Raw genomic sequence first — 21,727 nt, forward strand, 5'->3', positions numbered from 1 at the left:
GGAATCTTCTGTCCTCCCTCTGCTTGTCCTACCCACCCCCATGCTCTTGCTTTCTCGCTCTCTCAAATAAATAAATAAAAATTTTTTTAAAAAAAGGTAAATACATATATAGAATGATCCTCTTTTGCAAAAATATGTATGCATATTTATAGAAAAATGGAAGGTTACACAAAAAGTTTGAGAATTACTTGAGTTTCTTTTTTCTCTTCACTGGGCTTTTCCAAATGAACATGTATTGCTATCGTGGTTAGAAACGAAATGAGATTCTTTTCAAAGAGTGCATAGGAAAGCAAGTAACATAGGACTGATGTAACAGTTCAAGAGCTAGACAAGGAGAGGGTGTAAAAACTAAACTACAAAAAAACAGTGATGATCTAGGAAGAACAAAGAAGGCCAGACTGGTTTTGGTCAAATCATGAATTTGCACGTGTTCTAGAAAAAGTGTTTCACAGGCAATGCTCCACGTGGCATTAGGTGCCGAAGATGATCTGTGTTCCCTACTCTGGAAGGCTCACCACCTGTCTGAGGAATGCGTCCACATGTCCACCGGAGCACTCATCTTCCGCCCTCATGGTGGGCAGAGAAGTTCCCCGATCAGTCTCTGTGGAATGTACTTTAATAAGCCCTCCCATTACGGAAAATGAAATCAAATAAAGCTTAAAGTCTGCCGAAGCGTGACACTTGGCCTTAACCCAGACTTTTGAGAGTGAGACCTTGAAGTCCAACAATGAGGAATAACAAAGTTTCGAGTTCCAGCAGCATCCCTGCTGAGATCTTCAAGCAGGAAGGCTAGGACCTGCTCGAATGTCTTCGTGGGTTCCTCTGAACACAACCGTGAAACTTTCAAAGCTTCTGCTCTCAGGAATCAGACCCCAAAAAGCTAGATTTTTCTCAATTTAAAATATGTATCCTCTCCATTATGGAAAAGCTTTTAGCATGACTTCTTCAATATCCAGTGTGCATTTTTACAGTAAATAGACCATCTGACAAATTGTTCTGCAAACGGGTTAAAGAAGGCTCCAAGGACACTGGCCAAGTGGCCAAGCCAGGGTTCAGTCCGAGGGAACAGAGGTTCATTTAAAGGGGTATTTATGGGAGACTTGGAGGCAGGAGGATCTGGGGGATAACAGACATTTGGCGGCTTGCCTCTCTGGCATCCATCATCACCTTTCTTTCGGCAATAACTCCAATTTCTGCTCCTCACGACCATCAGTCCACCTGGATGGGGCAGGGTGGGGTCTGCCCGTCACTCCAGCTCTAGCCAGTCAGAGCACCACCTTCCCCTGGCGCAACTGTTTGGCTCTGGGTGGGCACAGGATGAAATCAGTCCAATCAAAGCAAAGTAAATTCCATTCTCAAGCAGAGAAAGAATCTCAGTCGTTCCGACAAATTCAAACCTGAAAGCATCCCTGCCCCCACTTTCCCACCTCGTACCTCAAGAAGGAAGCCAACTCACAGGGCAGACCTGCCTGGGGCGGGGCTGAGGGAATTCTGACCCTCCCTACACAGGCTGACCTGCACCGGAAGCCAGCGTGCCTCTGCCCTAGCCAGTGCATGAGCCAGGAAGGTTGCCTTCTGTCCGTGAAAAGGGAGGAAGGGTTGAGGGAGAAGCAGAGAAAGACAGCTTGACCTCACAGGCAGAGGGGAGGGGAGGACCCACGGGAAAGGAAGGTGGTGGGAAACAAATCTCAGAATCCACTTCCTCCAGGATTCGGGGGCCCTCCCTGGGGCCTGGCAAACACCTTCAAAGCCCAGGAGTCTGCTGCCCAGATGGGGGCCGTTTCATATGCCTCCCTGTCATCCATGTTCCTGGCCCATCCCCTGCTGTCCACTGCTACCGAGGACGCCTCACACGCCTGTCACCTTATCTTCTGCAGAGTTTATCTCTTGGTATGGATTCTCCCCAAGAAGGATACTGTAGAAGGCTGAGCCCTGACAGAGGAGAGGTGGGAAGGAGGAATTCCCATTGCCTGGTCTCCACGATCACTCTAAGTACTTGACTCTGATCCCAGCCCCCACACACTCTAGACTCAAACTCTCCCCAAAACACCAACTGCCTCTCCCTGATTTGTCAGATCTCAGGACCTCCTTGACAGCCCCACTGTTCAACCTGCAATTTCTGCTTTCCCTGCGCTTGGCACAGTTGGCCCCAGATGCAAACCCCGAGGACTGAATGACCGCTCTTGCTCTAAATGTAGCCTCCTTCTTGTTAACAAAACTTGCTCATTTGTGACCCATAGGCTCTGTGTTCTGGGCTATGACAAGCAGGGAAAGGAAGCTATCACGAAAACTTGAAAGGAGCAAATGGCAAAAGGACTACTCATTCAATTTCATTGAACAGAGTTGATCAATTCCATATTTATTTCCCTATTGACCACCATATCAATAGCATTAATGGAAAGTTACATATTTTTCTGTTAAAAATAGGCATTCTTGGGGTGCCTGGCTGTCTGAGTCTGCAGAACATGCAATTCTTGATCTCAGGGTTGTGAGTTCAAGCCCTGGGTTTGGTGTAGAGATTACCTAAATAAATAATTTTTTTTTAAAGGCCTTCTCCTCTGCATCTTTGTTGACCATGTTTTCTGGATTTTAGTGCAGTTGGACTCCTGGGTCTATAAAATGCCCAACCTCTGTTGTAACCCAGTCCAGGGCAGTAAAGCAGAACTTTAAATGGTGTGTCCAGAATCATTTTTTTTCTGTTCTCTAAGTCATCCTGGAAAGCAAAAGCACCTAAATGCTAACGCCCCAGTATTTCTCTGTATTTCTCAATATTCTCAGTATTTCTCTGAACTGCAGGAAAAAAATCCCAACACTTACAAATGTATAGGCAGCAACAAGAACCCTGGAAAAAGGCCTCAGGACGGCCACTGGCAGCAGCATCAGCCCGTGCTAAGAATGCAGCTCAGGAGTGGGAGGCTGGCTTGCACCCCAACACTGCCACTTCCTAGGTGTGTGATCTCAGGCAACTTTCTTCACCCCTTTGTGCTTCACTTTTCTCATCTGCAAAATGGAGATCATTTTTAAAGCACCTGTATCTTTAGGGGGCACCTAGGTGGCTCAGTAGGTTAAGAGTCCAACTCTTGGTTTTGTATCTAGTCCCAATCCCAGAGTCCTGGGATGGAGCCCCAAGTCTGTTTGTCCCTCACTCTTTCCTTCTGCCCCTTCCCCTGAGTGCTCACTCTTTCTCTCTCTCTCTCTCTTTCAAGTAAATAAAGTACCAACATGTTTGGGCTATTGTATTAAAGCCATTGCTAACAGGTGAAAAGCCTAGAAAAGTTCCTGACCCATGATTAGGTGTGAATAAATGCGAGCTCTTTTTACTATATTTTACTGATTCCTCAACATGCACAGATTTTGTCAAGAAGTGGGAATCTAGCTCCTTCCAGTCGTAGCTGAGACTGGAAGGAGGAAGGAGCCTAGAAAGCCCGAGATGGGCAAGACCCGAACTGGGGACTCGCTCTGAGTCTCTGGAGGACTGGCCACAGAGCCAGAGTTTTCAGAGGTGAAGAAGGCTGTGGCAGAGGCAGATGCTTTCCACACCAATCTGGGGTGCCCCCCCCAAACGATGTCCTCATTCTCAAGGATTCTCACAGGCCCTGACCTTGGATTCTGTTTCTTCCTCTGCTCTCTTCTCTGACCCCAGGTCTCCCGCAGCTGTGTTGGCATCCGTCCTTTCTTTGGCTTGAGGATGGTGGCCTGTAGGTGGGGCGGGGTCAGGAGGCAACCTGGGCAAGAGAGGACCCCAAGCACCAAATGGGAAGTCTGGAAGCTCAAAGGCAAATATGGATTCTGTACAGCTTTGCTAACAGAAACCCTTGCTTCAGTCTGAATTCAGGTCTTCCCCCCAAAATCACCAGCAATGACAGGCTCTTCAATGTGAGTTCTAGCCACAGGCTAAAGATTGGGCTTTACTGAACCAGAGTAAGGGAAAGAATGACAGTCAAACATCTTTTTCTGCACACAGACTGTAATCAGCTCCCCACAAGGTCATCGTGGAACACCAAGGACAATCCAGACCCCTCCTGGCTCTCCTCAGTAATGGACAGAAGCAATGGTGCAAATAATCTGGCCAAATGGTGGGTAATCCAAAAGTCATTTGCATTTGGCCTTGGGAGAAGTCTCCATGCTCATTCTGAGTGTGGATGTATGCAATCCTCCCTGTCAGCTCTGGGGTGTGCAGTGGGGTCTGGACATACCTATCTTGAGATCAGGCTATGTGCAGAGGAAGGCGTCTCCAACCAGTGTGGCACAGGCTGTGGTCACTGCAGAGCTCAGAGGACACTGCCCATTTGGAATGGATGTGTGCAGGGGCTCTCTGTGTGCCCCTGGCCCATCATCCCTGCTTCTCAGCTCTGCCAGGCTGCCCCTGCCGATGGTATCCCATAGGCTCCTTTGCTGTTTGGCTTCCTGGCAGGTTGAGCGACAGGAAATGGGAGCAAGGAGAGGAAAGGAAGCCCGGGCATCCCTTCCTGCATCCTTCCTGCTCTGGCACTCCTTCTCCAGTGATCTCTAGGTTCTGCCATCTCCACCTTGGTTCCAGTGTTCCAGGAACACTGGGCTCCAGGAACACCATTCCCTCCTTATCCTTTCGGTCTCCGGGTGGTGACAGAGTTTCACCATCCTATATGGGACCTCACCTGCCCATACCTCCACGAGTGGTGCCTTCATTAAAGTATTTTCATTAAACCATCTGGCGCGAGCTGTTTCCCACTGAATCTTGATGGATACAAGATGGTAGCAGAAGGGAATGAAGTTGGGGCGGGGGCTGGGGACCTGGGAGAGTTCATCAGAGAGGCAGCTAAATGCTCACTCAGAGCACAGCCCCTCACTTGATTTCACTGAAGCCCAACACCCCACCCCTCCTTTGTACTTAGAAGCTACTTGACTCTGCTGGGCCCACCCCCCACTTCAGACAGGGGTTATCATGTACAACACATATGGATCTCCATCCAGTGTTGGAGGACATTTTTCTCTCCCTTGTTGTCATCCGGAATGATGCAGTCCTCCAGGGATGACTGACTTCCTTTGGAAATGGATATATCAAATTATCAAAGGAGCCACTCACCCAACATTCTTGACTTTTCCTCCTCCCGAGCCCCTTCTCCAATCCTGTCCTCTCAAAACTGGGTTTGGGATTTTATAAGAAGGACCTTTTGTCAATCGCTGGTTCCATGATCTTAACCCAGACTATTTTCTAGAAACATGACCCAAATTCATCCTCCTTAGTCTGTTTAGCTTTCTGACTGTTAGTTGGTCAAAGCCATGGCTATTGTGAGTTTGCCACAGTAACAGTCTTTTTGATCATTGTTCTGTTGATGGACAATTCAGTTGTTTCTGACAGTTTTTTTTAAGATTTTATTTATTTATTTGACAGAGAGTGTGCACTTGCGCATGAGTGCATATAAGCACACAAGCAGGGGGAATGGCAGGCAGAGAGGGGGGGAGAATCAGGCTCTCCACTGAGCAGACAGCCCAACATGGGTTTCAATCCTAGGACCTCAGGATCATGACCTGAGCCAAAGGCAGATGCTTAACCGATTGAGCCACCCAGGTGCCCCAATGTCTGATAGTTTTTAAATCTAGTTAATTTCAGAGTTTCCTGCCCCATGAGTGGTGCCACCATCCATCCAGTTCCACACCACAAAGACTTAGGTGTCACCCACATACCTTTCTCTCCTCCATTCCCCAAATCCAAGCCACCCCCAAGTCCTGGCATATCTCTCAAATCCATCCTCTCTAACTCAGTTTCCAACAACCTGGTTTAAGTGACCACTGTTTCTCAAGTGGATGGCTGCCTTGTTCTGGGAATCCCTGCATCTCCTCGGCCCTCTCCACCCAGGCCATTCTGCAACCTCATGGTTTGGAAATGTGACTCAGACCATGTCAGCTGTTAAAGTCCTTTCGGTGGCCACCATCACATAGCATAAAGACAATGTCCTCTGTGCAGTCCATAAACTACTGACTGCTCTGACCTCTGCGTCTGGGTCTGGCTGTGTCTCAGACCATCTTCCACCTCCCTTTCTGCCTCCCTCCACAAACAGCACCTGCCACCATATGGTTGTACGCTGCTCTACCCCACACCCACCTGACCTCTTTGTCTACCCAACTCCTGTTCACCCTCCGGATCTTAAATATTACTCCTCTAGATCAAGTTCATTCCCCCAGTTAACTGTAAAAACCTGAACTCTCCTTCAAAGCACCTGTCACAGTTTGTAGTATGTAATGTGTTCACCCCCCACCCCCACCCCAGGCTACTCACTCCATAAACCCAGGAATTATCCCTAGCTCCTCCTATGTGACAGGTGCCCAAGAGTCTTGAATGAATGATTTTTTTCCTATTAAAAATGCTGCAGAGGAAATTTTTGAATCAACGTGGCAGATTTACCACATGCTTCTATTTCCTCTTCTTCTGAAACCCTCCAGTGATGGGATTTTTCAAAGGTATAGACACAAAAGGACAAGAACAACAAGAACTAAAGAGGAGACAATAGCAGAAGACCTCAGCAGATTTTTGGAATGTAAACAAAATAAAACAAAATTAAAAAAAAAAAAATAAGTGGGGAAATAGTAGCTGCTGCAGCGAAGAGCAGCAACTGGGCCCCAGGTGCCGAAAGAAGGTCAGCCAGGGGTCGTGGAGAGCCTGGGCCCCTGAGACCTAGAAAAAATACTGTGGACACTGGGGACACAACAAGGCAGAGGCTGATAAAGCTGCTTTAAAATCCATAGCCAGAGGGCTCAACCCTTGCCCCTTTCCCACCCTAGGTAGCCAAGCAACGACTTTTCTCATCTCTACTCTGACACCACCACCAGTAGAAAAGCAGGGCCTTCTCCTCCAGAGAAAATGAGTCTGAGGGTCTCCACTGGGGAGGAAATGAGGCATGGGGGTAAGGGGAGCACAGGAATAAAAACAAGCCGCTCAGGTGGGCATCTAATATTCTGCAGCTTCTCGGGAAAACCCTCAGGCCCAGAGAAGCAACTTTTCACAGTTGCAAGTGGGCCATGGCACGCTGATTGGTCTCAGGACCAATCCCCAGGCAGGGACAGACTGTGGCCCCTACCATGAATAAATATGATGTGGGAGCCCCGATTCGGTTCTAGATCAGAGAAAGAAAAAAGGCAACTATAAAGTATAAGTTGGGAATGTTGGGGAAATTCAAATATGGATCCTATAGCGGGCTATAGGATTAAATATCCTGCTTAAATATCCTGCTGTGATAATGGTATTGTACAAAAATATAGGCAAATATCCTCTTCCCTACAAGCCATGCCAAGGCACTTAGAATAGTGGTGCCTTTCAGAGAGCCAACAAAGGAATTATATACATACAGATATATATGTGCACGCCATGTACACACAGATAGATGGATAGATACATACAGGTATACATAGACTACTAGTCGGACAGGAGGGGGTGGGGAGAGGAAATCAGACAGAGCCAGTGTGGCAAAATGTTAACCATCATAAGACTAGGTGTGGAGTATTCAAGTATTCACTGTTCCATTCTTCAGTTTTTATAGTAGGTTTGAAATTTTTCAAAATAGAACAACAATGGAAAGAATCCTAGTAGAATAAATCCTTTGACAGCCACACTAAAGTGAAAACCAATAACAAATATACTTTGTTGGATATTTAGTAAAAGTGATTTTCAATCCAGATTCCTAGTCCCAACCAAACGATCTACCAAAATAGGGAGGGCAGGAAAAAATACTTTGGACATAAGAAAGGAGTCAGCATTTTTATGTCCCATGTACTCAAGAAGCTAGCGAAAGACATGCTTCAAACAACAAAGACAGGATGCGGGAAAGGGCCCCGGGAAGAAAAGCAGGCTGGGGGGATGGTGGGAAAGAGAAGCCACAGGACGCAGGGGTACAAGAAGGCTGCGTCCAATGCAGGCTGCAGCAGAAGGGCACCACACTTCTGGAAAAAGGAAACACAGAAAAGACCAAACAAAACAAAACTCTCCTGGGCCTGCCCAAATGGGAGTTGTCATTGATGAACATGGATCAGGGCATTAAGGGAAATGCAGTGATGACACATAGTAAACTGGCAAATATGAAATCAATTCCATGGTTAATTCCAGAAAAAAAAAAAAATGACAAGTATTCCAGAAAAGAGATGGGGGACAAGTGCATGTCTGCCTCAGCAGTTAATATTTGTAACGTTATAATAAAGGAAACACTGTTGGGTTTTTTGTTTTGTTTTGTTTTTTTGTTTTTTGTAACTTGTTCAAAGCTGGGAGGGCACCTGGATGGCTCAGTCAGTTAAACGTCCGACTCTTGATCTCAATGCAGGTCTGGATCTGAGGGTCGCAAGTTCAAGCCCCACGCTGGGCTCCACACTGGGCATGCAGCCTGCTTAAAACAAAATTGACGCAAAACAAAACAAAACCAAGACACTATGTGGGAGTGAAGATGAGGACTGTGTGTATGAAAAGGTAGGGAGCTGGTTTTAATTATGTTCTCACCTGTCTGATTAACCGTCTAGAAATCAAGGTAAAAAAATGGGTACGTCAAGAAACAGCTGCCCAAAATAATTAAACGCAGAGATGCAGACTGATATTTATACGTTAGTATTCATGCCAGCGTGGCTCACAGGAGCCAAAAGTGGAAACAATCCAGCTGTCCACAAACAGATGGACCAATGAGCCACGTGTGGCTTTTCCAGGCAGTGGAATATTATTTAGCCTTTAAAATGGAAAGACACTCCGACACCTTCTATGTGGGAAAACCTTGAAGACACGCTGCTGAGTGACATAAGCCAGTCACAGAACAACGAATATCGTGATTCCACTGATAGGAGTTACCTAGAGGAGACAAATTCACAGACACAGAAAGTAGGGTCAAGGTTTCTAGAGGCTGGGAGCAGAGAGGGAAGTGGAGAGTTACTGTTTAATGGGTACAGAATCGTCTTATGGTAAGACGAGGTAAGGTAAGAAACTTCTTTAAGGTAAGAAACTTCTTTAAGAAACTTCTGGAAAAGGGGCGCCTGGGTGGCTCAGTGGGTTAAGCCGCTGCCTTCGGCTCAGGTCATGATCTCAGGGTTCTGGGATCGAGTCCCGCATCGGGCTCTCTGCTCAGCAGGGAGCCTGCTTCCTCCTCTCTCTCTGCCTGCCTCTCTGCCTACTTGTGATCTCTGTCAAATAAATAAATAAAATCTTTAAAAAAAAAAGAAAAAGAAAAAGAAACTTCTGGAAATGAATGGTGGTGACGGTTGTATCACATCGCAGGTGTTCTTAATGCCACTAAAAAAAGGTTAACAAAAAATAACAGCAGAAGAATAATATTCAGTTATGGTGGTAACTAGCAGGAGAAACAGCTGAGTAGGGAGTGCTTGCAGGAAGAGGGGATGCGAGGCGAGGGGAGGGGAGGGGAGGGGAGGGGCGTGGTAAGAGACAGTTGCCGGTCATTCAAGTCCTTGTTGCACTGTTTTAACTTTCAAAAGGATAGCAGGAAAATTCACACAGTGATGCTTACTCGGATACTTTGTGCATATGTTCTTTAATCCTCCGGTCACCAAGAGGCAGGTGCCTCCAGTGTCCCTGTTCTCAGCCAGCCCACTGCGCTGTCCCTTGGCCACCTGCATTACAGTGATCAAAGTGCAAACTAATTTTCAAAAGATGCTGCAGTGAATTTCCTCGTCTACGTATTTTATGCACTGCTATGTGAATATCAGATTCCTAGGAGTAAAATAGTTTGAATTTTTATAAAAGACAAAACAGGGTGTCCAGCTCATTCTGTCGACATAAAAACTAAGAATGTTGCTGATGTAGATGTTACGTTCCTCTTCAAGTAGAACTGAGCACAGAAGCCAATGACCTTCCTTTGTATTCGTGATTTTTAGCCGGTCTCTCCAGTTTTTGCAGTCCCCCCCCCCCCCCGCCACCTCCCTTCTTACCTCTCCTGTGACGATGATCATTGTAATGGTACCTGGGGAATAAAATATAAGAAAAATGAGCACCTGAAGAGTAAATCGGGCTTCCTTTAGAAATAGAGGAAAATAATTTTGCAGTTGAGGAAACACATTAAAATACTATTTTTCTAGTGAAAATAGTTACATCACAATTTTAAATTACATTTCCATTTGAAATGGAGTCGATTTGCACCACCTACTGGAATGTATGGCTCTATAAAATCCAAGGTTTCAAAATTAGGAGTCCGCTTTTAGAGACTTTAGAGTTAGGTTTTTAGTTATCTTTGAGAGACCAGACCCTTTGATATGTTGGAAATGCCAAATGCTAATTTACTTCAGGGACCATTTTCTAAAACAAACTCTCTTTAGAAGCCAAATTTAATCATCTAGCTAAATTAACAAATTGTACAACTGCTTATAAAAATAAAATGATTAAGCCAAATACATCAACCAAAGAGATAAAAATGTAAATTAGAAGCAAAACTGAAATCAATACACATTATCAGTTGCTAACTCACTATTAAAAAAGAAGATTCGAGCAGACAACTGGAAAATGACAGGAAACATAAGCAAACGGGATAATAAACAGAACATAACTCAACATTAATTAAAAAAGAACTTGCCCAATGAAAATTTGATCGTGTTTATACCCAAAGTAATAATCATTTTCATGGCTTAATTACAGCTGAACATCAACATACAAAGTACTCATATTTAAGCTCTTTGACATTGTAAAGGAAATCCCAACAAAAATTTCATTCTTCATGACAAACTATTCCAAGCAATAAATTTCTGAATATCTAGTAGCAACATTCATTATTGCATAATTGACAGAGATTCAGAAAAAAATATATCTACAGTATCCACTATTCTACATGAAATTGCTTTAGAACAGAAGCCTAAATATATTACATTTTAATTTCTTGAAACCTATTACAGCATTTCACTTATTTTATGGGTGTTTTGTCTCAAAATTGATTTTATTTTTAGATGTCAACTAAATTAGATGTCAACTCAATTAACTGAAGCATAAAATATGCCAGCAGGATATATGTAAAATACACCCCACAAAATAGCGTGCAAGTAAGCACCTGATTGAAAATCCGAAGCACAAAAAGGTCCCGTGCGAAGGTCCCGTGCGATGGCCACCAACTCTCCATAATCCTCTTTGTTGTTGTAGGTGATTTGTGCATGACAAGCCTGTGCATGTGACAAATGTCATGTGCAAAGTTGCTGGAAGGTGTTTTTCCTTAGTGTAGTTCACCGCTGGTGTGATTTCATTCTTGAGGTTCTCATCTGCATTGGAAAGCGTGGTGGTTTAATTTCTGTTGGCTGAGCTCAAAGTCTTTCACTGAGGATACAGAAGAAATTCTTAGCGAGGCCAAGGATGCCTTTCCTGGTCAAGACACAGCTGCCTCTCCAGCCGGACCCGCCACCTTCCTGTGCCCCGCCCTGGCCGTGCTCCCCACCGCTACCAGGACTTTGCCTATGTTTTTCCCTCTGCCTGGAATTCTTTTCTCTCCCCACTTTGGCCTAGTTACTTCTTCCCTGCCTTTTCTGGCTGAGTCAATTCAAAGCAGCAAGTTCGAATCTGAGGGGTACTTACCTGCAAGTTTCTGTATTCCCCCACTAGACTGATTTTACTCACCTGTGAGTCCCAAGCACGCAGCACACCACCTGCACAGAGGAAATATGGAATGACTCACTCAGATCAGGGCCAGAGAGGCACCTGCTCTGGCCCTCCTCCAGCTACACCCCTCCCCAAAGGGAGATGGGCCCACCTGGAGCTCCAGGGAGCCCACTCTAATGGCTCCAAGCCTACTCTGGGGTCCATGGAGGCTGCTTCCTAAGCCTGTCCCCCAAAACACCTGGTGTATCCACCCCTGTGCCCAAGGGGTGGCCAAGGGGCATCTGTTGGAAAGGTGAGAGGATAAAATATATTTTAGGGGCACCTGGGTGTCTGAGTCAACTAAGCATCCAACTCTTGATTTTGGCTCAGGTCATGATCTCAGGGTTGTGAGATTGAGCCCCACATTGGGCTCCCCTGGGTGTGGAGCCTGCTTAAGATTCTCTGTCTCCTTCTTCCGTTGCCCCTCCCCCTGAAAAAAAAGTACAGAAGTATTTTAATAGTTGGCAAGGGGTGGCTGTGATAAAAGTGTACAGTTAAGGAAGGAGGATAGAATGTGTTTTATTTCATAATTTGTTGGTTTAATATATAACTTGAGATATTTCACTATATGCTATGCAGAACTCCATGTATAGTTTTCCCCAAACCCTGCCAGTCTCCCTCCCCAAAAAACAGGCACAGAAGTGGTTTCATGCATATCTGAAAATAAACTTTAGCTCTCACTTAATATCCTGATGATCCCTTGTATCCCATCTGAAATCTGAGTTCAAAGGAGAATGACTCTTAAAGTCAACAGAGATAGAAATATTGAATGTCAAAGCTCCTTGATAAGCACAATGAATGCGGCCAGGGGGGAGGAACAGGGATAAAGAGTTGAAGTCATTCCATTTGAAACCATGTTTCAAAATCACTATATGACACTGAAATATTAAAAATTATGTTCTTTGGATAAGAGGACAATGCATGTTCTTGCCTTTTTGCATTGCACTCCTGTTTGAATTTTCTAATATAAGTGCTTACATTTGTAATGAAAATATTACTTTTAAAAAATCAAGTTACTATTCTGTTTTATTTACAAAATATGAACATTTCACCAAAGCTCACCATCTTTGCTATCCTTCACATGGAAGCAACAGTAAGAATTTTTTGCCTGTATATTAATTTCAGAGGCAAAAACTGTATCTTCTCAGAACTCAGTGGAAAAGGACTATGGCTTATCTTACATTGTAGATAACAGGAAGTCACAAATAAGCTCCATTTCTAGGTTTAGAAAATGTGTCACTTGGCTGGTGGACTCGGAGCCTACTTGATTTGGGGCAGTTCCCTGACCGTTTGTTATTCCTGCCAACTTCCATTAAGCCCACCTTGATTTCTTTTGGTTTCCTAATCATGGTCTGGAGTTTCTTTTTCATACCCATTCTTCTAGAAACCCAGTTTTGTTTTTCCTTACTTAGAAATAAGAATGGTCTAGGGACGCCTTGGTGGCTCAGTCAGTTAAGCATCTGCCTTCAGCTCGGGCCATTATCATGATCCCAGAGGCCTGGGATCCAGCCCCAAGTTGGGCTCCCTGCTCAGCCGGGATCCTGCCTCTCTCTCTGCCCCTCCCCTGCTCATTCTCTTTCTCTCTTTGTCTCAAATAAATGAATTCTTTAAAAAAAAAAGAAAGAAAGAAAGAAAAGAAAGAAGAACGGCCTAGTTATTCACCTAGCAAGAATTAATTGCACTCCGTCCTTTGCCCCATCTCTCCCACCAAGTACCACACACCGCATGTACCAGTCAACAGGGGATGCTCTTGTCCCCTCCCCCTTGCCTGGGCTGCTCCCATCTCTACACTTTGGCTAGTGTTTTTCCTTTACCATCCCACACCCTGCCCAACCTTCCAAATCCCAACTACCCCAGGCTCCACGGCCATTCCTGACCACCCTCCACAGTCACCGCCCCCCCCCCCGCAGCCGAGTGTAATGATCACACCTTGGCAATTCTACCACACCTGGAACTTCTCCTTTATCATATCAGGACTCACATTCACCCGTTACTACTGAGCACTTGCTACTGCCCTTGTCCTCTTCCCAGAGCTAGAGCATAAGCCCTTGAGGTCAGGAGCCCTGTGCTGCGACTGTCTTTAACCCAGCATTGTTTCTGGGACTCAGTGAATGTCTGAAATGAATGAAGCTACATTGTTTGCTCAATCCCAACACTTGTGTCAGAACTGCTCAGGGCTCTCTTAAGAAATGTGTCTTTTCAGTGCCAACTCAGTGGACTGACTTAAGACAGTGATTGACAGAAAAAAATGGCCAGAAAAATGCAACACCGAAGATTAAATTAAAAGGGATGAAGAATGAACTGATTCCAATAATAATTCGAGGAAGGGGAGGATTGCGGGTGGAGGCGGACTAGATGTGTGTCGGTAATTGTTCAAGGTGCATGATGGTGACGGGTACACAGAGGTTCATTTTCCCACTCTCTCTACTTAGGTATATATTTGAAAATTGAAAATATTTGAAGAAGAAGGCAAAGGAGAAGAAGCAGTAACAGTTGGTTTGCAGACACAGAGGAGGCCCCGGGCCCAGGTATGAGAGAAAGCTTGGGATGCAGGTCTCTCCCTCCGGGTACCATCCTTCCCTGTGGCCACACCCTGTCGTCCAGCCTCCTCCCAAATCTATACATGCCCCCGCTCATTTATATGGCTCTCACGCTCAGACCCTTGGCCCAAGTAATGCCATCCCAGGCTCTGCCTCTTGCGTATTGCCCCACGTTCTAGGACATTCCTAGACGGGAACGAGAGCCCCTTGGAGCCAGTCTCTACTTCAGCCAATCTGGTTGGCAAACCCTACCCCGTGGGTGTGATAAGTCACACATGGAGATCTTCTGGGACATAAAGTCCTTGATGTTTCTTAAATCACACCAAGTACAGTCCCCTATGAGAAAGAACTTGCCACAGTTTCCAGGAGACACCTCAGTGGAAATTTCTCCACTCTGGAAGGCTTCCCATAGTAGTGGAGGCTGGCGTAGACCACCCTCCACCCAGAAAGACCAGTTCTATTATAAAGGAGCCCTCTGAGGATCATCTCCCTGGCTGTGATTTTCCAGTGAGTTACGACAGTCAGATCATAACATTCATTGCAGCCAAGATGCACAGAACGCCATCGTGCTTTCCTACTCAAGTCTTCCCTAAACAGGTCATGACAGCCACGCTGATGATGTCCAACCAGTCTCCGGGATAAACAAGCCTGACAGCCTCCAACAGGACAGCTCAAGTTTCTCTTTCCACTCTCGTGCTAGCTCTTTCCTACTTCCAGAAGACCATTAAAAGAATGATATTTGTAATGTAGATGAGGCCAGTCTTTTTGCACAATGTTGACAGACAGGAGGAAGATTCCAGAGAGAAATGCCACAGCAGCAAATGAATATAAATGATGCTTTTCTACTTTGTGTTTATAAAATGCCTTTTGTACCAGAATCTCAAAGCACTCCAGGAAGCAAAGCTTTGACTGGCACATTCAACTCAGGGTAAACGTGAATGGCCAGAGCTCCCCAAGTCATTTGTGATAAGAAAGAACAAAAGTCCAGACACTCTAAAAATTCAATATCCTTGCCTTCTGGGTAGTAAATAAAAGTGTGCAGATGGCTAATGACATCTATGGATTCCGGCTCCATTTCCTAGGGAGAAAAAATGTAAATAAATATGTAAAAAATTGTCATATGTGGATAACACCCATGGTTCACCCAGTGGTTATCATTCAGACCAACGTCCGCGTGCAATGGATTCTGTTACTGGGTGCCTTGTGACTGCATGACACCGAGAAAGTAAAGTATATCTTTTCCATGACCATGAGAAGACAAATACAGAAATGTTTAGTTAAAAGGTCTGTCCAGTCAGTGACTTTGACATCTGATGCTTTGGCACTAAGTGATACCTTCCTTTTGTTCTGTCCACTGGTGTCACTGCTTAATAGCTAAATGATTCATTAGGGTCTGCAAAGGTCAAACCCTTAACTAGAAAGGCAAAGGGGACCCACAGGCAGTGCCTGACTATGGGATTGATTTGAAAGTTCATTTGAGAATTCCTTTCTTCTCACTCTTCCTCGAAAGTGCGAAGGAGTGTGCACAGCATGAAGAACCCCTCAGGCTCCAGCCACCAACGAGTGGTCTTAAGAGCAGACGTTAGTGACTTTGAATCTGTTCTTTGGATTCATTTAGGGTTCCAGGCAGCTTCGGAGAATAAAACTCACAAAGGCTAAGAACACGTCTGCTGTGAAAGTAATACGTAGCACAGACAACCTGTCCCTACAACCACTTGCATTGTGTTCTGAAAGTCGATGCTAGCAGCTTACGAAGGAATTTCAGTTCTTCCAGTATCTAGAAAAAGAACCCCTGAAAGTGCAATCGAAATGGCTTCTGAAGAGTTTCAAATAATTTGCTTAAATGTTATTAGTCTACAGAAGAGCAATTAAATAATTATCACCTAAATTAAACAAGCTACCGTGTAGCTTTCACCAAGAGGGTGTTGCTATTACACTGGTAAAATGTACCTCTAAGTTTTCATTGTCTTACACTTTAAAATTTTTCTACTCTTGTCAGATTAAAGTGTAAAGGAAAATACAGATCACTTATTTGATAACTGTTCTTGACTTAAAGAGCAGCTGGCATGTGGTTTTTGGTACCATGCTGTGTCTAAAATAGTCTTTCTAAAAACAGCATTCTACTAACTTTCTTATCACACACTGTTATTAGTTTCAAAATGTTCTGAACACGCAGCCCCAAAGTATGTGATATAATTTGTAAATTCCATCATAGCAGTAATACATTAACATCAAAACACAAAAGTAGAAAATAATCAATATTTAACATATTTTAATTTATTAACTGCAAATGAGTTCTGTTCTACTAATATTCTTTAAAAGAGAGTAAAGTGGTCAAAGAGGTTTATTTTTGTGGTTCTAGTTTGAAAGCTTGGTGACTGAACAACTTGAAGTGTCCTTCTAAGTTCAGTTTATTTTAAAACAGGGTTTGAATGATTGTCATTACTTAAAATAGCTCAAAAGATAATAAACGAACTAGGAAGAATCCCATTGTCTCAGAGCTTTCCAAGCCAAACTGTCATTTCAACTGTATCCGCACATGAGGCAAACATTGTAGCTGAAATTTGGTTACATTTCCATCTTCTTTGAGTCCATCCATCTTTCCTACACACCAGCTATATGGTTTCAAGGAATAATTCAGAGATTATAAATTGTCTTACATGCAATGTGTTTACTTATTCATTCCTGAGGAAGAAAGGTCAACAGACTGTTTTCAAGGAACAAGATTAAAAACAGGCAGAATGAGAGAGAGAGAAAGAGAGAGATTGAGAGAGGGAGAGGAAAGCTCTTGCTGGCAACTAGGGAGAGTGAAGCTTGCAGCACATTTTTGGGGTAAACAAATCAGTTGGTGGATGACAAAGAGATCAGTTTGGGCATTCTGAGTAGGCCAAGAAGTGGTATTGAGGAAAACAATTAAGATGTGGATAGGTTTTCCCAAAGCCTTGAGAGTGTGGCTGAGAACCACGGGGGACTTGCTGTCTCCATATGCATTCAGCTCTGCTGTCCCCCTTTGGATAGATGCTGCCCAAGGTAAACCAGGCCTGCAGCCCTGTTCTCCTCGGTATACTTAAAACAAACTCCATTCGGAAGATTTGTAAAAGAGGTGAGACATTTCAGCTCTTAAGTTGACTGTAGACATTAATTTTTAATAAGCAGCATAGGTCATTTTCAGCAACAAAAGCGCACAATGTTGGAAGATTTGCAAACATCTATTTTCAAAAGTGCTCTCTCCATAAGATAAAGTTAAAAAAAAATAAAGTCTTTCTCATTTGCTGTTAAACCATCACCTTTCTTTCAAAGGGACAGATCAAGTTTGTCTATTTTTGTGAAATTTCCAACTAAAGCATCTTAATGATGGCTACTTGTCACCACGGAAAAGGATGAGGAAATGTGTGACACTTTTTATAAAATATAGTAACTTATTTTCTAAGCTTGACAATTCTTTTAAGTGCTTTGCCATGCGATGATCTATAAACTGTGTGTGGTATATAAGATTTTCAAGGTCGCCTCTCATCATGGAATTCTGAAAAGATTGTCCTAAAGGCCTTGTTTTGTCACCAGATTTAATCATGTGGACAGTATCTAATAACCCATCTGAGCCACCATAAACTGGGATACTACAGAGTGGTCCCCAGATACCCAGTGCCCCTTGCTGGGGCGTATGTCTTCCCTACCACATGGGTGCTACACTTGGCCGTGTATCTCGTTTTGGCAAAAAAAAAAAAAAAAAAAAAGGTGAGTGGCAGCGATGTTTGTCACTCCTTTTGTTTGTTTGGTTTGGTTTGGTGTGTGTGTGTGTGGGGGGGGGGTGTTTGTGTATGTGTGTCCCTGACCAGAAGCTTTGGGAACTGGTTTACAGGTTGTACCTCTCTTGGTTGTACCTCTCCAACAGGCAGTGCTCAGGGTGGTCTCATCAGTCTGGCTCACAGAGTAAAGATCATGAGGACTAGTGCAAGGATGTCCCAAATTCTGCCTGGGACACACTTCTACTAAATATTTGGGATGTCCTTAGCCTTAAGAATTTGTTCACAGTTTACCTGAAATTCAAATGTAACTTACCATCCTGAATTTCACCTGGGGACCCTATTTGTAAGTCACTGCATTTGGGAATTGCTTGTTTTGGCTGCAAAACCCAATCTTCCGTGACTGATAAACCATCTGACCATGGCCCAAGGAAGGGTGCCTGCCTCAGTCTGCATATCAAGTACTAGGAGGCTTAATCTTTCTTTAGGTTTCAGATTAAAAAGCAGCAGTTCTGGTGCTTCCCGAAAGCCAGCAGAATGTCTGTAGAGATCACTGTTCTAAACTGTGGTCACCAGCAGCAGTGGTCAGATGCAGGAATCTTGCTAAAAATACAGATTCTCGGCACTACCTTAGAATACCAATTTTGAATCTGGAGATGGCTGAAGGATCTGCTGGTTTAACAAGTTCCTTGGGGGATTTTGAGACACACTATAGGTCTGGTGGCCTGTGTCTGCATTTCAACTTTCTGTAAGACTACGTGGGAGTCAGGGACTCAACCCCTTCTGCTGTTAAACTAGTTTTGTGTGATGTTCAACAAGTCAATTCTGTCCTCCTTTCTGGAGTGCACTGCACATCTACAGAGGGATGGGTTTGGCTCAGATCATCTCAGTCTCTTCTAAAAGTCCAGAACAAGGAGTCAGAAACCCAGGGACTTCCAAGGCTCTGTAGGCAAAGTAAACAAGTAAAGGTGGGTAGCTGTAAACACTAGGTCATGCAGGGCACCTTGCAAGGCACGAGCCCCATTCTAAGTGGTCCCTGCATGTTTTCTGTTTTGTGGGCAGAACTCCCAGTTCCTAGGCATATCTCCCTTGCATAGAACCATAACATTTTTAAAAAAGATATTATTTACGTATTTATTTATTTATTTGAGAGAGAGATTGAGAGAATAATTGGGGGAGGGGCAGTAGGAGAAGCAGACTCCCCGCAGAGCAGGGAGCCCCATACAGGAGTCAATTCCAGGACCCTGGGATCACGACTGAGCCAAAAGCACCTGCTTCACCGAATGACCCACCCAGGCAGTTAATATTTTTGACTGTAAACATTTTTGACAAGATTTCTAATGTTGCTCTGGGAAACACTGTGTGCTGTGAGTAACAGAGCAAATTTATGTCTGGCATTTCTCTGAAATCATAACGTGTGCTGGGAGAATGCGATTTGGAAGTGCGGTCTAACCTGCGGATTGTTTCAGAATGGAACGGCTGTGAAGACTAACTTTAATAATTAGTGACTGACACCACAATAATTTGGAGAGACTTCATTAAACCTTTTCAGCTTTGATTTTGCAGATTAAAAAAAAATTGGAGCCAACAACACTGTTTTTATGTCTCAAACACTTTGATAAGCATTTTAAAAGCCTGTCATACTAGTTATTTTACCTACATTGCCTAAGGGCTAAAACAGTTCAATGGGCTGGTGCTATGCCTAGTGTTGGTAAAACAGATATCAGATGGGACGCTAGCCCTGGAGGAGCTCACAGGTGGCAAGAGAGACAAATACATACAGCTAGTTTTTCTATAAAGCGGCAAGTGCAGGGTAAAGCGACATACAAACTTTGGGAACAAAGAAAGGGACCCTAAGGGTTAAGGAGGGAAAGGTGTCAGGAGAGACTTATTAGGGACGATATCTGAGATGAGTCTTGAGGAATAAACCAGGTGAGGAAGGGAACGATGTCCTAAGCCTGGGGAAACACCAGAAATGCAGACTGCTGGAACAACCCGCTGAAGCAGAAAACTGTAAGCCCTTGATTCATTCAACAAACATTTCCTAAGTGGTGAAAACATCAGATGCTGGGGAGCCCGGTAAACACCCAAGAGTGCTGATTGCCTATAGGAACGGACACCTACCAACAAAGCAGAGCAGGCCCTAGGTGACGAGCACATCCTGAGCTGGGCGGAAGCTACGTGACAGGGAAGGAGGAAGAAGGCAGACATAGATACCATACAAAAAGAAACATAAATAAGCTTCTTAAAATGTGAAATTCTGAAAGTAAGGATCCATGTTACCCACAACATTAAATTTCAATCACTTACATCAGAAACAATGATAACTCACGATCTCTCTCTCTCACACACACACACACACACACACACAGAGCACTTAAAAGTGTTTGTACGGAAGAAAACAGAGCAATTAACAAGCACTTAGCTAGAAGAAAGGATTAACTCTCTATAACTGAGATGTACCCGATTTCTCTTGTGCCTTCAGGAATCCCCCTCCGTTACTGTCTACACTTTGCTGGTTCTAGTTCTGGGAGCGGTCTCAGGAAAACCAGTCTTCCTCAGGTCCTGGCACTCATTGGTAACCCCGCTACCCTGAAGACCCTCTCTGCCCCAGGACCCTTTTTGTAGCTGACCTGCTTTTTCTATGCTGAACTTCTGGCTCTGTTTCATTCCTCTCTGCCTTTTCGTTCTTTCTTTCTTCTTTGTTTCTTTTTCTTCTTTTTAAAATATTTATTTGAGAGAGAGAGAGTGTTGGGGGAAAGGAGCAGAGGGGAGAGGGACTCTCAAGCAGACTCCATGCTGAATGAGGAATTCTACACAGGGCTTGAGATCACAATCCTGAGATTATGACCTGAGCCATTGAAATCAAGAATCAGATGCTTCACCAACTGAGCCACCTAGGCACCCCCTCTCTGCCTTTTCACAGGCCATTTCTGGCACATTTTCCCACTAAGCAACATCACCAAGGGTTCAGGAACCTGCTTCTCGGGAAGCCTGAAACATATTTGAGTCCTGAAAATAAGAATTACTGCTACCTCAGAAAATCCCTTCTTACAAAAAATTATAAGTTTAATAAAAATTATGTTTTATGATAAAATAATGCATAATCAGAAAGAAAAATGGAAAACTAAACTTTAAAGAATTGATTTTAAATCACTTCATCTTACCACTCAGAGGCTTTTTATGGACACAGACACAGGCAAAAGATAGCCTTTAAAAATTAGGATCATAATACATATCTGCTTTTTAAATTTTTATCATTTACCATCATATGTGCAATTGAAATGTTCTTGAACATTTCTGAAAAAGAAGTTAATAGTTGCACAAGTTAATGGTATTCTATACCAGGGGTGCCTGGGTAGCTCAGTGGGTTAAAGCCTCTGCCTTTGGCTCAGGTCATGATCCGAGGGTCCTGGGATGAAGCTCCAGGTTGGGCTCTCTGCTCAGCAGGGAGCCTGTTTGCTCCCCTCTCTCTGCCTACTTGTGATCTCTGTCAAATAAATAAATAAATTTTTTAAAGGAAAAAAAAAGGTATTCTATACCAAAAAAGACTTAATCATCTTCCTAATGCTAGATAATTTGTGTTCAATTTTTTTACAATAAATGTATTGCCCTGCAAGAAAAGGACTTTACAAAATATTAAAAAAAAATCAAAATCAATACATGTTGAAGTGTCTACAAAATGTACTATTATGTATAATTTACTGTTAAATATAATTCATAAGAACGTTTCCGTACATTTGAAAACAAATTGCAAATTGAGCTTCCTCAGTCACAAGGACGTGTGACTATGCACACAGTTATCAGAGCCCAATGTAAGTTACAAGTTGAGATAGCCAAATACTGCAAGGCAAAATTAATTTTTC

The 21,727-nt window shown here is 43.9% G+C and overlaps 1 protein-coding gene across 4 annotated transcripts in view; it reads right to left on the reverse strand.

The window, feature by feature from the left end:
• Positions 1 to 21,727, reverse strand: part of LOC309859945 (uncharacterized protein) — a 28,472-nt gene that overhangs the window by 6,049 nt on the left and 696 nt on the right. For 2 of the 4 annotated variants that reach the window (XR_014309052.1, XR_014309053.1), the window contains exons 2-4: positions 11,558 to 11,586; positions 11,001 to 11,205; positions 9,895 to 9,926 (exon numbers count right to left, since the gene is read on the reverse strand). Coding sequence is in view for 1 of the 4 variants with exons in the window: in XM_082721241.1 (XP_082577367.1) it covers positions 3,602 to 3,725; positions 9,895 to 9,926; positions 11,001 to 11,131 (287 nt within the window). In the remaining 3 variants the exon portion in view is untranslated. Of the gene's footprint in view, positions 1 to 3,601; positions 3,726 to 4,415; positions 8,352 to 9,894; positions 9,927 to 11,000; positions 11,206 to 11,557; positions 11,587 to 21,727 lie in introns of those variants that run through there. The other 2 variants (XM_082721241.1, XR_014309054.1) reach the window with 2 other exon arrangements.

The sequence above is a fragment of the Mustela nivalis genome (genome assembly GCF_964662115.1).
Source record: "Mustela nivalis genome assembly, chromosome: 2".
NCBI classification, from domain to species: Eukaryota; Metazoa; Chordata; class Mammalia; order Carnivora; family Mustelidae; genus Mustela; species Mustela nivalis.